Source organism: Lampetra fluviatilis, chromosome 11 (assembly GCF_964198595.1).
Source record: "Lampetra fluviatilis chromosome 11, kcLamFluv1.1, whole genome shotgun sequence".
NCBI lineage: Eukaryota > Metazoa > Chordata > Hyperoartia > Petromyzontiformes > Petromyzontidae > Lampetra > Lampetra fluviatilis.
The window spans coordinates 14941531-14959386 of record NC_136285.1 but is presented as its reverse complement, the minus strand read 5'-3'; the positions used below and the strand labels follow the sequence as shown (position 1 = coordinate 14959386).

The 17856-nt window shown below is 60.6% G+C and overlaps 1 protein-coding gene across 1 annotated transcript in view; it reads right to left on the bottom strand.

Moving 5' to 3' along the window:
• The window catches only part of RELN (reelin), a 47140-nt gene that overhangs the window by 26905 nt on the left and 2379 nt on the right, over positions 1–17856 (bottom strand). Inside the window, 23 exon segments of the mRNA XM_078861133.1 lie at positions 497–609; positions 1055–1171; positions 1173–1278; positions 1715–1951; positions 2359–2520; positions 2672–2775; positions 3418–3547; positions 3849–3915; positions 4964–5073; positions 5913–6041; positions 6361–6569; positions 6968–7080; positions 7241–7395; positions 7802–7968; positions 8405–8663; positions 8967–9075; positions 9751–9802; positions 11764–11860; positions 12004–12076; positions 12561–12593; positions 12789–12859; positions 13309–13444; positions 13723–13842. Coding sequence (XP_078717259.1) covers positions 497–609; positions 1055–1171; positions 1173–1278; positions 1715–1951; positions 2359–2520; positions 2672–2775; positions 3418–3547; positions 3849–3915; positions 4964–5073; positions 5913–6041; positions 6361–6569; positions 6968–7080; positions 7241–7395; positions 7802–7968; positions 8405–8663; positions 8967–9075; positions 9751–9802; positions 11764–11860; positions 12004–12076; positions 12561–12593; positions 12789–12859; positions 13309–13444; positions 13723–13842 — 2869 coding nt within the window.

The window sequence follows — 17856 nt, the reverse complement described above, 5'->3', positions numbered from 1 at the left end:
CACAGCTACACGCACACAGCTACACGCACACAGCTACACGCACAGCTACACGCACAGCTACACACACACAGCTACACGCACAGCTACACACACACAGCTACACACACAGCTACACGCACAGCTACACACACACAGCTACACGCACACACACAGCTACACACACAGAGCTAGGAGTGTGTGGGCACACTCACAGAAAGAGCGCCGAACAGCTTCCACGCTCCGGTGCCAGCGTTCGGGGTCCCTCTGCCAATCCCCCAAGCGAGCCGCCCTCCTCATCCCCGAGTCCTGACAGCAGCGCTCGACCTGACGCAGTTCTCTTCCTCCCCCCTCTCCACCTCCCTCCACCCCCCAGCCCCCTCAGAGCACACACGGCCGCGGCTGCGAACACCGCCCACCCACCAGCTCACCAGGTGTGCTGTGTGTGTGTGGGAGTTCACCAGGCGTGTGTGTGAGTGTGTGTGTCAGTGTGTGTGTGAGTGTGTGTGTGGGAGCTCACCAGGTGTGCTGGGGGAGGCCGATGGTGACGCGGCTCCAGCTGGAGCGCTCCGACGAGCGGTAGACGCTCGCCGACGCAAACTCCCCACAGCTCGGAGCGCCCGGCAGGCAATCCTGGAAGGCGGGTCGCAGGTCAAGGTTCGGGGTCACGGACCTACAAACCGCAACCTCTGACTCTCACGGTTAGATGTACAGAGGCCTCTGCTGCTTTGCTGCCCCCACCGTCTGGAACTCCCTCCCCCCCCGCACTGTTGACTCTGTGTCCCGAGTCCAGGCTCAATCCATTCTAGATTGAAAACTCTTTTCTTTGGAACTGCTTGTTGTTGTGTTTAGTTTGTTGTCCTTCCCCCGCACCTCCGATGAGCACGGTTGGCTACGTACGGTGCGAAAAAAGTTCAATATACATACATCAACTGACTCATCCAAATGAGCTCAATAATCGATACAAATTGACATGTGAGAGCTGAGGCTGGGAAACAGACAGGCCAGAGAGACGGAGAGACATCGGCACCTGAGTTAAAGACGAAGGGGGGAGGGGGGGTTGGGGGGTAAGCGGCACCTCTTGGACGAGGTGCCACGAGAGGCCGTGATTGGTGGAGAACTCGAGCCGCACGCCAACGCCACCCTCGCCGCCGCCGCCGTCGCCGTCGTCGTCGCCGGGAGCGGCACCCCCCCCCCACGCAGCCGAGCGCCATCTCGAACTGCAGGGCGTACCAAACGCCCACCTGCAGCGGCTGCGTCTCCACGTAGCGCGCGCTGGCCCCCGAGCTGGAGCCGGAGAAACTGGGGTGGCGCGCGCGGAGAGACGAGGGCGGGGCGAGATGCGGGGAAGCGCATGGGGGAGGAGCGGGCAGATGCGCGTGCGACGTTGTGTGCGATGACGTCGTCGCGCACAAAGTGTGACATCATCGCCTTGGCCGACAAGGCTTGCCCTTGGAGTGCTCGTTTTTTGCTGCCCTGCCCAAGCTTGCATCTCGTGTTGAAACATCGGCAAAAATGTATGCACTTGTGCAATTTGTACTTATCGACTCGATAATCTTTACAATACTTTGCACTCCTATCGTTGTATTTGTATCTTTTGATGTTGTGACTTGCTGACCCGCCCCTACTGGACATCTGTGCAAAAGTTTCCTCCTCCAGCCTAAATAAAGATTCTGAATCCGACAAAAAGTTTGACGGCGAGTGAGTCGGAGGGCGAGCCGGCGGGCCGGCCGCTCACCTGAGCGTGGCGCCGCGCCCGCAGTACGGCGCCAGCCGCCCCAGGTGGAAGGTGAGCGCCTGCGCCACGGCGGCGGCGTCGCCAAAGTCGACGCTGACGGCGCTGAAGAGCTCCTCGGCCATCGCCAGCTCGTCCAGCGCCCACACGTCGCGGCCCGCGCCCGAGTGCCGCGGCTGCCACCAGCGGAACTGCACGCCGTAGCGCCGCGCGCCGGCGGGCAGCTCCACCGTCACGATGCTGCGCTCGGGCACGATGTGGGAACGCGTGGGCGAGCGAGTGATGTCATAGGAAGTGACATCACGTCCGTGACGCCATGGGGGCAAACGCGATATCACTTGTCACTCAGATTATTACAACAGTGCAAACATGTTGGATGTTTAAATCGGTCAACAAAACTCATCATGAGTTCACACACACGCGTACAGCGGACAGAGACACAGACAGACAGCCAGATAGACACACAGTTCAACAGACAAGAAAACCAACAGACACACACAGAGAGGACAGGCAGCCAGACAGGCAGACACAGCGCGGCAGAAAGACAAATCAGTAGACAGACACACACACGGACAGACACGCGGACAGACACACGGACAGACATACAGGCAAGGTCAGTCGGGCACGGGGGGGTGAGGGGTCGTTACCGGGGCTCGCGGTAGTCGGGGGGCCGATACTGCGCCAGCAGGGTCCAGCTGACCCCGTTGTTGGGGGAGTAGTGGAGCAGCACCCCCTCCGAGGGGGCGTCCGGCGCCCGGCAGCCGCCCAGCTCGGAGCGGCAGCCGAGACGCAGCGCAAACTGCAGGTACCTGACACCCGCGCGGCACCAACGGGGGAGCAAACAGGTGAGCGGGTGAGTGGGTGGATGGGTGGGTGAGTAGGTGGGTGAGTGAGTGGATGGGTGAGTAAATGACTGGGCAGCCGAATGGGTGGGTGGGTGGGCACCTGCTCACCACTCACCTGGCTGTGCTGCTGTCCAGGTGAGTGGTGAGCAGGTGACGTGGCCCGTCCTTGCTGAACACCAGAGACTTTCCCGTGGCGAGCACACCGCACACGAAGCCCACCTGCTCACCGCGTACACCCACATCGTCCGCCACACGCGCACACACACACAAAGATTCCCCGCGTGGCCCTTAAAACTGGAGAGGCAAGTGCCGTTCGCGAACACCTAGTGGGGTCAGAACCACACCCAGCCGCCTTTGTCTCACCAGTGATGATGTGTACACACTATACCAGGTACTCATTGGAAGCGGAGCTGACCTCGGAGAGGACACGAGAGGGAATCGAACTCGGAAGTTGAAAACTCTCGGTGAGCCAGGCCTCATTTCAGCCGGGTCTGTCCAGATCGGCGATGCAAATAATATTTCCAGAACCTGGCAGACCATATCCTACACGCAGTTGTTCTTGCGCCGATTTTCATTGCCGTTCCTTGATGTGTATTGATTTTGCTTTTGTTGTTTTGGAGACTGCAGGCGGTGACTCTCGCGGGTGAGACTCATCCTGCCGGTCTCACCCGGTCCACCGAAATCACCGTCAACCCGACGCCCCTCGCTCCGACTGTGGCCGCTCGCCAGCGACCGGGGTGCTATCCGCCGACAACCAAAATCCCTGGCCGCGAGGAGGGGAGCCGCGCCACTCCGCCCGGCACGCACCGGCACCCCGGCACGCACCTGCACCCCGGCACGCACCTGCGCCCCGGCACGCACCTGCGCCCCGGCCACGGACAGGAAGGAGGAGAGTCCGGGCAGCGGCGGAGTCTGGAAGCTCTCAGAGAGGAAGGGCGGCAGCACCCGCGACGTCTCCTCGCACGCCTCGCCCGAGAAGCCCGCGTCGCAGCTGCCCACGGGGACACACGGGGACACACGGGGACACGTGGACCACGGGCACGTATGGGGGGATGCGAGTCACAGAGACTCACAGGGCCGGACGGGGATGCACGGGGGGCAGGGGAGTAGGTCACGGGAGACAGGGGAACAACGGAGGAGGTGACGCGGACAACACGCGGGGACGCACTGGGATGAGTGGGGATGCACGAGGGGACGTGTGGAGTTGTGTGACTGTGTGAGGATGCAAAGGGAACGTGAGGATAGATAAATGCAGAGGTGCAGCAGCAGGAGGGGGCAGCTGCATCACTCACAGGCATCCCGAGTCCGTGCACTGCCCTTGGCCCGAGCACAGCTCAGGGCAGGCAGGCCCGATGTAGACTGCACACGCACAAGACAAAGGTCAAGACATCCCTCTGAAATGGTTCGATAGAGGCGCACACACCGTAATAGGGAGGCAACACTATTTAGTAACTAACACAACGGTTAACTCTAGATTTGAAGCTTTCGTGACTGCAAGGAATCATATTCTTAGGTTTTTTCGGTAAAGTCACGTAGGTAAAACATCAAAATAATTCGGCTGTGACGGTCCCACCTGATGACGGAGACTTGTGTTGCCTCCGAAACGTCGTGATTTTTGTTTTTATTTTATTTTATTTTCATTCATTTTGATGTTTTACCTACGTGACTTTACCGAAAAAACCTAAGAATACAACGGTTAACTCTTAACAGTACACATAGGGTGGTGACCACTGACCTATTCTCTCTAGCACTGACACTCTGACACGGCTGGAGTGGCCAAGCCAGGAGGGCTACTGCGGCCAGGCCACGCCCACCTTCGCGAACCCTCGAGAAGGCTCTGCTTCTGGCCATGTGGCCCCCAAGGTCCCCCTGGGGCCCCCGGCCTCCCACCTTGATCCGGTCACGTGTCCGGCCGGGTTCATACAGAGTGCCACGGCCTCACACAACCCCCGTGGCACCGACCGACGGCCTCGAGACTCCCCGACCCGGCCGTGACGTCATTCCCACATTCACACGTAGTGACGTCATGTGTGTGTGAAGACTCACACGGTAGTGACGTTGCAAATCACTACACCTCTATAGCCTTGATAGACTGTTGGGGCAAGTGCTGTTAGCTCACAAATACACACATGATGCAGACACACACAGGAGGTGGGAATGGTGTTGGTTGTGCTGGTGGTAGTGATGGTGCTGGTGATGGCGTTGGCACGAGTTCTGGTGTTGATGGTAGTGACAGTGCTGGTGCTGGTGTTGGTGGTAGTAATGGTGTTGGTGGTAGTGGTGGTGTTGGTGGTAGTGATGGTATTGGTGGTAGTGGTGGTAGTGATGGTGTTGGTGATAGTGGTGATAGTGATGGTAGTGGTGGTAGTGCTGGTGGTGCTGGTGGTGGTGGTGGCGGCGAGGGCACCGTTGTCGATGGCCCAGGCGGTGCCATTCCCCGCGTGCTCGAGGCTCCAGCGGAACCGCGTCCACGGGGAGACGGCCACCAGGGGCAGCGGCACCGTCACACGCGACCAGCTGCAGCGCAACCATGGCACAACCACACGCACGCAATCGCATGCAACCACACAACCCCACAACACATGCACAATCGCACGCAACCACACAACCACGCAACCCCCCAACACACGCGCAATCGCACGCAACCGCACAACCACACAACCCCCCAACACACGCGCGCAATCGCACGCAACCACACAACCATGCAACCCCCCAACACACGCGCGCAATCGCACGCAACCACACAACCCCCCAACACACGCATGCAACCACGTGCATGCAACCACATGCACACAACCACATGCACACAACCACATGCACACAACCACATGCATGTGCGGCATAATTACATGCATCCCACAAACGCGGTGCAGCGTGGTGATGTATACTGCTGCTTAAGTGGTGTGGTATACTTGGTAGCTGTGTGCCAGGCAGATGGTGTGGTGTAATGTAGGGTGGTTTGTGTGGTTGGTGGTGTGGTTGGTGGTGGTGTTGTGGTGTGGTGGGTGGTGGTGTTGTGGTTGGTGGTGGTGTAGTTGGTGAGGTTGGTGAGGTTGGTGGTGTGGTTGGTGGTGTGGTTGGCAGTGTGGTTGGTGGTGAGGTTGGTGTTGTGGTGTGGTTGACGGTGTGGTTGGTGGTGGTGTTGTGGTGTGGTTTTGTGTGGTTGGTGTTGTGGTTGGCGGTGTGGTTGGTGGTGTTGTGGTGTGGTTGGCGGTGTGGTTGGTGGTGGTGTTGTGGTGTGGTTGGTGTGGTTGGTGTTGTGGTTGGCGGTGTGGTTGGTGGTGTTGGCGGTGTGGTTGGCGGGGTGGTTGGTGGTGTGGTTGGTGGTGTGGTTGGTGGTGTGGTTGGTGTGGTACCCCGTGTAGCTGTGAGCCGGATAGACGGTGCGGTGCGGTTGATGCGGTCCCTCGCACTCCCCAGGGAGGCACTCTGAGAGTAGGAGGTTCCAGGAGCGGCCCTGGTCCGTGGAAAACTCCAACCTCACGCTGGGCACAGACGGGGGGGGGGGGGGGGGGGAGACGCGCTTCCACAGCCACCACAGAGCAGACTCGCGCTACGCTTGGGGGCCACCATCCCCACCTGGTTGAAGCAGACAGCGCTGTTATTATGGACATAACACCGCAGCATTACCCAGGGTGGCCGGTGGATTCGAACCACAAACCTCTGCGACAGGCGGCAAATGTGTTAGACTCCCAGGCCCTGGCTGATGGCATTTTCCCGAGTCGCTGGTGAGCCATCAGTGAGTCACGGGTGAGTCGCTGACCACATTTGGTCAGTAACTATTCACCTCCCACCACCCCTCACCTGGAGTCCAACGTTTCGGCACCACAGCCCATGCTGAGCGAGAACTGCAAGAGGTGCGTGGGGCGCGGGGGTGTGGGGGGCAGCAGCGCCAGGCGGTCCAGCGCCCACACGTCACGACCGGGCCCCCCGTGCGCCGCCTGCGCCACGCAGAACCTCACGGCGGGACCGTGCCACGCGGGAGGGATCGCCACGGAGACCGGGCTGGGTACCTGGGGCACAGGGACCGGCGTTGCCGTGACAGCAGCAGCAGCAGCAGCAGAGTGAGATGTGCAGAAACATCCATTACTGTTCTGTGCTCCCATGCTCTTACGTCCATGCTCCCCATCTAGACCAACCCAAAATGGTGAAGTATGGTCAATTAATCCTCTGCATGAGGTGGAGAGGCGCTCATCCGGCAGTGGAGGGACCAGTGCTTGCAGTATGTAACGATGCAGACGATTGGGGCGGTGGTGGTGACAGTGGTGGTGGTGGGGGCAACGTTGGTGGTAGTGAGGGCGGTGGTGGTGATGGCGGTGGTGATGGTGGTGGTGAATGCGGTGATGGCGGTGATGGTGGGGGCGTTGGTGGTGAGCCTCGAGGATCGTGGCGACCACGGGGAGCGACTGACCCGGTATTCGCCGCGCAGCATCGTCTCCAGCAGCACCTCGTCCCCAGCCGCACCGCGGATGGACACGGAGACGGCGTGGTGTGGCCAGGCCACGGGGTCGCACGCACCTCCACCTGGGCACACACACACACAGAGTGTACTCACGCACACACATCATGTTATGGCAGGTGGCACCGTGACTTAGCAGCCTCGGTCCTAGCGAGAGGTCTGCTGGACGTGGTGTGCCCGGCGCTCGAGAGACGCGGCGTGGCGCTCGGAGCCGGCGTGCCCTACCCGTGCTGTAGTGGAAGCGCAGGCTGCCGGCAGCGGTGGTGTTCAGGGGCGGGGTGCACGCCTCCCTGGGCCCGGGGCCCTGCATTACCAGGGCCCTGCCGGACGTCGACACCCCCCCACACGCGGAGCTCGGCGCTCCTCCGGTCACCGTCCAACTGGGGGGGTTTGAGGGGGAGGGAGGGCGGTGGTGGGGAAGTGGGGGGGGGGAGGGGGGAGCACCCGGCACACAACACTTAGCCAGATCTAAGTGTTGAGATGACTGGCAGATGCACCACCTATGCTCCCCACTGTGCCAATTTTGCTGCGCTGTTGCGAGCGTCGCTCCTCCGCCCTCCACTGGTGTTGGAGGGCGACTGCCTCCAACTACCCAGTAGCGTCCTCCATTGACGCCGATCTTGACACCGCTGGTATCTGTCATTGGCAAGTCCACTCCTCCTGTATGGCATTAGCTCCATCTCCTCTCCGGCCGTGAGCACGTGAGAGAGTGAGTGGGAGAGTGAGCGAGCGGGCGAGTGAGTGAGATGAATGAGCGAGTAAGTGAGCTCCGATCGATTCACTGACCCTAGAGGCTCCGACTCGAACTCCTCCTGCCACAGTCGCCCCTCGTCCTCCTCTCCCTCCGGCCGCCCCCTCTGCAGGTCGAGGTCGCGAGTCGCGGCGAACCCCCCCGGGCCCCCACCCTCCATCGCCGGGAAGAACAGGCAGTCCCCGTCCGACTGGCAGCTGTGCTGTGGCAAGCGCGTGCACGTGCGCACGTGTACGCGCACGTGTACGCGCGCGGGCACACAAAGCCTCAACAGACTCTTGGGGCAAGTGCTGTGAGCGAGCACCTATGAAGGTCAACGACTACGAAGGCCGGGACGGCACACGAAGGGGCGGGTGGCCAGCACCACGCCCGGCCGCCTTTGTCTCCCCAGTGCTGATGTTTACACAACGCACCAGATGCTCATTTAAAACCAAGCCAGGATGAGTTAAAATATTCGCCACTATTATTGGTCGAGGGCGAGAATCGAACTCTGACCGCTGGATTCGTAGCGCGGTGTGCTAACCGCTGCACCACCGCTCCCCAGCCTCACACACAAAGACAAAGGTCACCCGTATAGCTTTAACAGACTGTTGGGGCAGGTGCCCCACGTGCAAGCAAGCACACACACGTGCACACACCTTGACGACGGCTCCGGGGAAGAAGAGCCAGTTGCCCGTGTGGAGAGGGTCCATGTCGTCCTGCAGGCCGGAGGGCCGCTGGGCGCCGCCGGCCACCAGCACGTGGTCCAGGCCCCAGCAGCCGGCCGAGGCCGCGGCGCGTGGCTCTTCTTGCTGCTGCTGCTGCTGCTGCTGGCTCCAGCGCAGCGCCACGCCGGCTGCTCGCGCCGCCCAGGGCAGCGGCACCAGGTGGACTACGGCACGGGGGCTACCAGGAGCTCTGCACGATCACACACACAGACAAAGGTCCCCCGTGTAGTCTTTACAGAATGTCGGGGCAAGTGCTGTTAGCGAGCAGCACCTATGAAGGCCAGGACAGCACAAGAAGGGGCGGGTGGCCAGCATCACGCCCGGCCACCTTTGTCTCCTTCGTGGCGATGTTTACACACCGCACCATGGAACTCATTTGAGATCGCGTTCACCCGTACGTGATCACCACGCACGCACACCCATACTTAGACTCGCTCGCACATCTACGCGCTCACACCTTGACGCGCACCGTGTCGTGCGTGCTGCAGCTGACCTGATCCTCTCCAGCTCGGTCCAACGAGTAGACGGGTCGAGGGGGTCTCCGTGCGTGAACGAGACCACGATTGGGGGGCCCTCCTCGCCACTCCTGCACTGCCCTGCACCTGCACGGAAAGGGGGGTGCAGGCGTGGCTGAGCGAGCGTACCACATGAGTATCTGGTGCGGTGTGGAAACATCACCGCTCGGGAGGTAAAGGCGGCCGGGCATGGTGCTGGCCACCCACCCCCTTCGTGTGCCGTGCCAACCTTCATTAGGTGCTCGCTAACAGCACTTGCCCCAAGTCTGTGAAGGCTATACAGGGATCTTTGTCTTTGAGTGAATGCAAGTAAGTGTGAGAGTGTGAATGTTGGTGGGTGAGGAGTATGCGTGCGAGCGTGTTAGTGCGTGAGTGCGTTAGTTTGTGTGTGTGTGTGACGTAACATAGACTCACACTCAGAACTCGCAGGTGCCTGCACTCACGCCAGACGAACATCAACAATAAGAGCCGCTATTCGCCAGTAAGCGGCAGTGACGTCACCACGGCACCTGTGCCAGGCCAGGTGCACTTTGAGGCCACGTGTCGAAGGCTCGCTGACAGGAGGTCACGGGACAGACCCAGCAGGTGCCATGGGGATGACCGACTGAGATGACTGGCAGATGCACCCAGCTGTACCCCCTACCCTGCCAACACAGACCGACACAACTCTCGCACACACACGCTCGCTCGCACGTGGACACACGCAGACCCACGGGGGGCTCCGAGCGTGGGTCTGCGTGTGTCCACGTGTGTGGCGCTCACCCAGGGAGAACTGCAGCACCGTGGCGGACGTGGCGTTGAGTGGCACCGTGGTCTGCAAACAGCAGAGAAGCACAAAACGCCGCAACCGCAGAGTCACGCTCGCTGACTCTGTCTCCCGGCGAGGCAGTGTCAACTGAAAATAAACTCCTTTTATTTTTACCAGGTAAGGCCCGCGGAGCTCTTTATCGGAAGCGACCTGCCCACAAGTGATAGCTCGAACAAGTGGCTTATCATCATCACGTGGAAATCTATAGCAGCCAAATACTGCGAACGCGTGAAGTTGTTTTTAAATGCGGAGGGAAAACTGGAGAACCCAGAGTAAAATCCACGCGGTCAATGGGGGTCAAGTTTTTTTAAACAGCCCCCCCCCCAAATCACCCCTCCCCCCACCCAGCTGCATAAATTAATGCAGCAGCCACGACGAGCCTCGATGGTCAGGTGGTGGGGCAGAGCGTGGGTACTCCGATGTTTTCCAAGACGTCTGACTGCATTGTAGCGACATTCTGCAGTAGAACGTCGCTACAATGCAGTGGAGAGGTTGTGGGCGGGGGGGGCATCCCGTTGGATCTGGGGACCCTCCCCCATCTGTAACGGGGTGGGGGGAGGAGGGGGCGCGTTGGCGACTACGGCAGCCGAAGCGGCGCTGGCTCCCGCTCCCTGGGCTGCCTGTGAGGAAGCAGGCAGCGGAGGTCTGCGCGGTGCCGCGGTGCCGCGGTGCCGCGGTGCCGCGGTGCCGCGGTGCCGCGGTGCGCTCGGGGATCTGGGTAATTCCGAGCAGATGTGGGCGGCACACACCCGGCAGCCGTTCATCACGCACGGACCTCGTTCCACCTCCTCCCACCTCCTCCCTTAGTCTCCCCCGAGTCTTCCACCTCCTCCACTCGTCTCCCCTTAGCCTCCCACCACTTGCTGCCAATGTCAATGCCTCCCACCATCTTACTCCCAACCCCTCTACACTTTTACAAATCTCTCACGTTCTTGCAGCAGAACCCTCCACCACCTCCCTCCACCACCCCAGGTCTCCCACCACCTCCCTCCACCACCTCCCCAGGTCTCTCACCACCACCTCCCACCACCTCCCACCACCTCCCACCACCTCCCACCACCTCCCACCACCTCCCACCACCTCCCACCACCTCCCACCACCTCCCACCACCTCCCACCACCTCCCACCACCTCCCACCACCTCCCACCACCTCCCACCACCTCCCACCACCTCCCACCACCACCTCCCACCACCACCTCCCACCACCATCCCAGGTCTCCCTCCACCACCTCCCACCAACTCCCCAGGTCTCCCACCACCACCTCCCACCACCAACCCAGGTCTCCCACCACCTCCCCAGGTTTCCCACCACCTCCCACCACCATCCCAGGTCTCCCACCACCTTCCCAGGTCTCCCACCACCTCCCACCACCACCTCCCACCACCATCCCAGGTCTCCCACCACCTCCTGCGTCCTCCTGCTGCCCTCAGGCTCTGTTGTGCGAGCCGCGCTTCCTCTGGAACGCTCCGTCTGCTTTGCTTTCCTAGCTCAGCCGGTTTCCCCCACCGCAGGGAATTAGGGTCAGCGTGAAGTCATAGACGAGAGTGCCTGTTCAGTTGCGTGTTCTAACTTCACAGGTCGGATGATGATGATGATGATGGCGATGATGGCGATGATGGCGATGATGGCGATGATGGCAATCGTTTGTTGAATGATGGTGATGATTTGGTAGATTATGATGATGAATTGGTGGATGATGTGGTGGTTGTGGTATGGAGGTAGTGGTGGTGTGGTGGTTGTGGTATGGTGGTAGTAGTGGAGGTGGTGGTGTGGTGGTTGTGGTATGGTGGTAGTAGTGGAGGTGGTTGTGGTATGGTGGTAGTAGTGAAAGTGGTGGTGTGGTGGTTGTGGTATGGTGGTAGTAGTGGAGGTGGTGGTGTGGTGGTTGTGGTATGGAGGTAGTGGTGGAGGTGGTGGTGTGGTGGTTGTGGTATGGTGGTTGTGGTGGAGGTGGAGCTATAAGTACCAGTTCACGGGGCCCAGAGGCCTGGCAGAAGATGGCGGCGTTGCCATGCATTATGGGACCACAGAGGTCACTAACCTCACAGCCCTGGCAGCCTGACCTGCACCCACACAACCACAACACGAGCACAACACAATTGCATTAATAATCCAACAACAACTGCATCAATAATACAACCACGTCAGGATCTCAACCACAACCGCAACCTTGCGGCGTGCTGCTCAGCATGCCGGCGCCACTCACCAGAGGTCCGGGTTGAGGCCGAAGTCCGAGTCAAAGTCGTCCCTGAGCTCCACGTCCTGGGAGTGAACTTCAGCTGCCGCCACGGGGTCACGGGAAGGTCAACAACATCAACAACAACCACAACAACAACAACATCATCAGCTATAACGACAACAACTAGATGCAGTCAAAGCCTAGGCTCGATCTGGGTGAGGGCTAGGGAGAGACTGGGGTAGTTTTAGGGATCAACTTTTGGTGTGGGGCACTGAGGGTAAGGATCGGGGATCCAGTTAAGAGTTGGGATTAGGGCTCATCTTCGAGGTGCTGTTAGCACTGGGGCTGGGGCTAGAGTTAAGGTCCGGGCTGGCTCTATGGGACTAGCCATCAGGATGCTCCGAGTGCTGGGGCTAGGATTTGTGCTGGCTCTACGGGGCGAGCGTTCAGGATGCTCCGAGCGCTGGGGCTAGGATTTGTGCTGGCTCTACGGGGCGAGCGTTCAGGATGCTCCGAGCGCTGGGGCCTGGCTCCAGGAGAACGCTCGTCCAGCTCGCCGTGTGGATCTGGCCGCTGCCACTCACCGAGTTTGGGCCTCAGAGGAGCCGGGGTGGGAACTGAGGACAGGGAAACAGCACAGGTCACAGGTCAGGCTGGTAGCAACCAACATCGTGTTTGTGATTACACATGTGTCTGTGTGTGTGTAATTACACGTGTGTGTCTGTGATTGCACGTGTGTGTCTGTGATTGCACGTGTGTGTGTGTGTTCACACGTGCATACGCTTGTGTGTGTATGCGAGTGGTGGCCATACCTCCATGCTCGCACAGCTGGTGCACCACCGTGTCCTTAAACACGATCTGCCCACGCAGCGTGGCCGTGGCACTGAGTGAGAGACGGGGGGGGGGGTGGCAGCATCACCAATGCCTTTCAACCACGACCTCGGTCGGTTCTGCCACAGAACCAGGACGGGCGCCCCACCACCGACCCCCCCCCCCCTGACCCCCCCATGACCCCCCCCCTGACCCCCCCTGACCCCCCCTGACCCCCACCACCGACCCCCCCCCTGACCCCCCTCCTGACCCCCCCAGACCCCCCCTCCCTGCATTATAATCCAAGTGTGGTGGTGCACAGTTGTGCTCCAGGGAGTGGCAGGCAAGCCTGGATGAGTCTCGATTCCCTTTTAATGCCGAATTCAACCTGTCGCTGTGCCTGCTTGTTGATGAGTGGAATGTGGCTGTGATGGAGGGGGGCACGGCTGTGATGGAGGGGGGCATGGCTGTGATGGAGGGGGGCACGGCTGTGATGGAGGGGGGCACGGCCGTGCTGCTCACAGGAAGCTGATGCATCCGGTGCCGGCGGGCGGCGCCGTCCAGGTGAAGGTGAGCGCCGTCTGCGGCCGCGGCGCCGCGTGGGACGCCACCACGCTGCACACGAAGCCCGAGCCTAACGGGCGGTCCGACGAGAAGCCTGCAGCGGGGAGCAGCGGCAGCAGGAGCAGGGAGCAGGAGCAGGGAGTTGGCAGCAGGGAGCAGGAGCAGGGAGTTGGCAGCAGGGAACATCACGATTCCGTACATGCTGTGAGCCTGAGTCGTGGGATTGGGTAGTGCCCGTGCCCCGGGTCAAACTCGAGCTGCGCTGCCACGGCTCGAGGCGGACAACAAGGACAGCGACAGTGAAAACCGCGCAGCGGAGAGAAGTCGCAGGAATAGTCGGGGGGGAGGAGGGGGCGGTGGGGGGGCACTCACCGACAGCAGAGAGCCCCCGAGAGTGGAACGCGTGGGGGCCCACAGCGGGGCCAGGCCCCGGGCTCGTGTAGAGGCCGGTCATGAGGAGGCCGTCAAAGCCGGCGCTGGTGCTCAGGGTCACTGCAGGCAGCGCGCGCACAAAGACAAAGGTCACCCGTGTATCCTCTAACAGACTTGTTGGGGCAAGTGCTGCGAGCGAGCAGCACCTGCGAAGAGCCAGCACGACGCACCTATGAGGGGGTGGGGCGTGGTTAGCGCTTCGCCCGGCCGCCTTTGTCTTCCCAATACCCACGTTTACAAAATTGCCGAGTCGACCTAGGGGAGGCGCAGAAATGCTTCGAAAATTCGGGACACCGATGTTGGCCGTGGCTGGGAATCGAACTCGGCTCCCCGGGTTCGGGTTATAAATAAGCAGACAACAACGTCTCCTTCGCAAAGCCGCCCCTCCAGGTACTAAATGTTGTACACGTTCCATCAGCCACACGGCGGTGTGAGAGCATATCGATTCAGCAGCATCGGTTCAAGCGCAAGCAGCCTCCGGAGCGGTTTCATCTTTGTCTGGTAAAGAAAGTCCGTGCTGCACGTGCCTGGGTCTCTCCCCCCCCCAACCCCCGGCCTCCACTACTACACACACATACACGAGTCGCTGGACTCAGTCCAAACACCCCCCACCCACACACCTTGTCGTGGGGTCAGTGCGAGGCTGAGTAGCTCAGAGAGAGAGATCCCCGTCCTGGCAGCGCTGTGCAGCGATTAACCACATTGGCAGCATTCCTCACACCTCCCCTTCCCATCCCAACGCTGTTTGGTAGCGCTACGCTCCAACAACGTTCCAACGGTTTAACACGGAGAAGGCTTTCACGACACATATCATCCATAGTATCGTTTTTTTTGGTTAGATCGCGTAAATATATAAATGTGTCGTTAAACCCAGAGCAAATCCACAAATGTTGTGGCTTTGCTCTCCAACACAACCGGTGTGCTGTACTCGTGACGCATTGGCGTGTTCTGTTTACGTGACAAACCTTACTAATTGGCTGTGTCGGGTGGTCACGGGTTTAACGACACATTTATATATTCATGCCATCTAACCCAAAAAACGTCCCAAGAATTTTCCAACAACGCTCCAACAACGCTCTGCGCTGCAGCTGCGAGGCAACCTGCTGCCTTGCTGCAGTCGTTCGAGTGACTCGGAAGACGAATGCAGTGGGAGCTCAATCCACTCCTGAGCAGGGCCCTCCTGAAAGGGTGACTCGAGACTCAGTGGAGCCATCCTGGATTAATCCATTCACATTGTGGAGCGGTGGCACAGTGGTTAGTTTCACCGCACTCTAAAGCCGGCAACCTCAGCGCAACTACCGGCCACGGCCAACGCGAGCTGCGAGTTGCGTCTGAAGCGGTCTCGGACCTCCACCCCGCTTCTCCAACCCCCGCACTGACCAGAGCGGCGAAGTATGGTCAACTTGGTCAAGCGACATCAACCGCCGTTCACCACTAAGCGGCAGTGACGTCACTACGGCGCTTGTGCCACGCTAGGTGCACTTTGGGGTCACGTGAGGTGTCGAAGGCTCGCTGGCAGGAGGAGGTCACGGGACAGGTCCCAGGTGCCGTGGGGGTTGACCGACTGAGATGACTGGCAGATGCACCACCATCAGCTGTGCTGCCCATAATTTTGCATCATCCAGCCGTGGCTATAGAAACGAAGCTGTGCATGTTGTACAGGATCGCTATGATTATTTACACAGCCCGCACGGGCACACACCTCGTCACAAAGAGGGACCCCCTCGTTACACAGAGGCGTGGGGTCAAGGGGTCACTTGTGGTCTCGAGCTAAACGTTAACCCCCCTGCAGCCCCCCCCACAGCCTCCCCCCCCACACAGCCCCCCCGTGTGTTTATTCTCCTCCGGGTCGATACGGGCCGCTCACATTCCCCAGTGCGTTGTGTGCACCGCGGGGTTCGTGGTGCTGGCCACACCACCCCGCTCCGTGTGTTGTGGCTCCTCTCAGTCTCGCGTGAGGCTATACGGGGGACCTTTGTCTGCGTGTGAACTCACAGATGCCGTGGTATAGCGGTCAGCACGCTTGTGCTAGCAACCCCAGTTCGATTCCTGTGCACGGCCACCAACACCTTCGACGATCATTTGAACCGGTCCTGGGCCTCCCCTATGTCGATGGGGCCTCAAATGAGTACCTGGTGCAATGTGCAAATATCGCCACGGGGGAGACAAAGGCGGCCGCGGGTGATTTTGCCCATCCAACCCCTCGTGTGCTGTTCCACCCTTCATAACACTTGCCCCTTACGCCCGTGCAGGCTACACGGGGGGTCTTTGTTTTGTCCGCGTGCACACTCCAGGTCCGGTGTAATCAGCCGCGCACTCAGAGCACCAAACGCTCTCAACACGAACTCCCAAAGTCATTCCCCTCTCTCGCTAACGACTCACTCGGGAGGCACGCACGCTCGCTCGCTCGCTTCTCTCACTTCTCTCACTCGCGCTCCGTCTGCCAAAAACTCGGCACGGACCTCTCCCAACATTCCCTGAGCGCGAACTCTAACCCAGAGACAGCACCACACTCGCAACAGCCTCACTCGCCGCACATGCTCACCTCACCCCCCCAACTCGCTACCACCGCCGATGTTGACACAGACCCCCAAAGCCCCTGCTTCACTCACTCACCCAGCCCCTGCTTCACTCACTCACCCAGACCCTGCTTCACTCACTCACCCAGCCCCTGCTTCACTCACCCAGCCCATGCTTCACTCACCCAGCCCATGCTTCACTCACCCAGCCCTGCTTCACTCACCCAGCCCCTGCTTCACTCACTCACCCAGCCCCTGCTTCACTCACCCAGCCCCTGCTTCACTCACCCAGCTCCTGCTTCACTCACCCAGCCCTTGCTTCGTTCACTCAACCTGCCCCTGCTCACTCACTTACCCAGCCCCTGCTTTACTCACTCACCCAGCCCCTGCTTCACTCACCCACCCAGCCCCTGCTTCACTCACTCACGCAGCCCCTGCTTCACTCACCCAGCCCCTGCTTCACTCACCCAGCCCCTGCTTCAATCACCCCGCCCCTGCTTCACTCACCCAGCCCCTGCTTCACTCACCCAGCCCCTGCTTCACTCACTCACCCAGCCCCTGCTTCACTCACCCAGCCCTTGCTTCACTCACCCAGCCCCTGCTTCACTCACCCAGCCCCTGCTTCAATCACCCAGCCCCTGCTTCACTCACCCAGCCCCTGCTTCAATCACCCAGCCCCTGCTTCACTCACCCAGCCCCTGCTTCACTCACTCACCCAGCCCCTGCTTCACTCACCCAGCCCCTGCTTCACTCACCCAGCCCCTGCTTCACTCACCCAGCCCCTGCTTCAATCACCCAGCCCCTGCTTCACTCACCCAGCCCCTGCGTCACTCACCCAGCCCCTGCTTCACTCACTCACCCAGCCCCTGCTTCACTCACCCAGCCCCTGCTTCACTCACCCAGCCCCTGCTTCACTCACTCACCCAGCCCCTGCTTCACTCACCCAGCCCCTGCTTCACTCACCCAGCCCCTGCTTCACTCACCCTGCCCCTGCTCACTCACTCACCCAGCCCCTGCTTCACTCACCCAGCCCCTGCTTCACTCACCCAGCCCCTGCTTCACTCACCCAGCCCCTGCTTCACTCACTCACCCAGCCCCTGCTGCACTCACCCAGCCCATGCTTCACTCACCCAGCCCCTGCTTCACTCACCCAGCCCCTGCTTCACTCACTCACCCAGCCCCTGCTGCACTCACCCAGCCCCTGCTGCACTCACCCAGCCCCTGCTCACTCACTCACCCAACCCCTGCTTCACTCACTCACCCAGCCCCTGCTTCACTCACCCAGCCCATGCTTCACTCACCCAGCCCCTGCTTCACTCACCCAGCCCCTGCTTCACTCACTCACCCAGCCCCTGCTTCACTCACCCAGCCCCTGCTTCACTCACCCAGCCCCTGCTTCACTCACTCACCCAGCCCCTGCTTCACTCACCCAGCCCCTGCTTCACTCACCCAGCCCCTGCTTCACTCACCCAGCCCCTGCTTCACTCACCCAGCCCCTGCTTCACTCACCCAGCCCCTGCTTCACTCACCCAGCCCCTGCTTCACTCACCCAGCC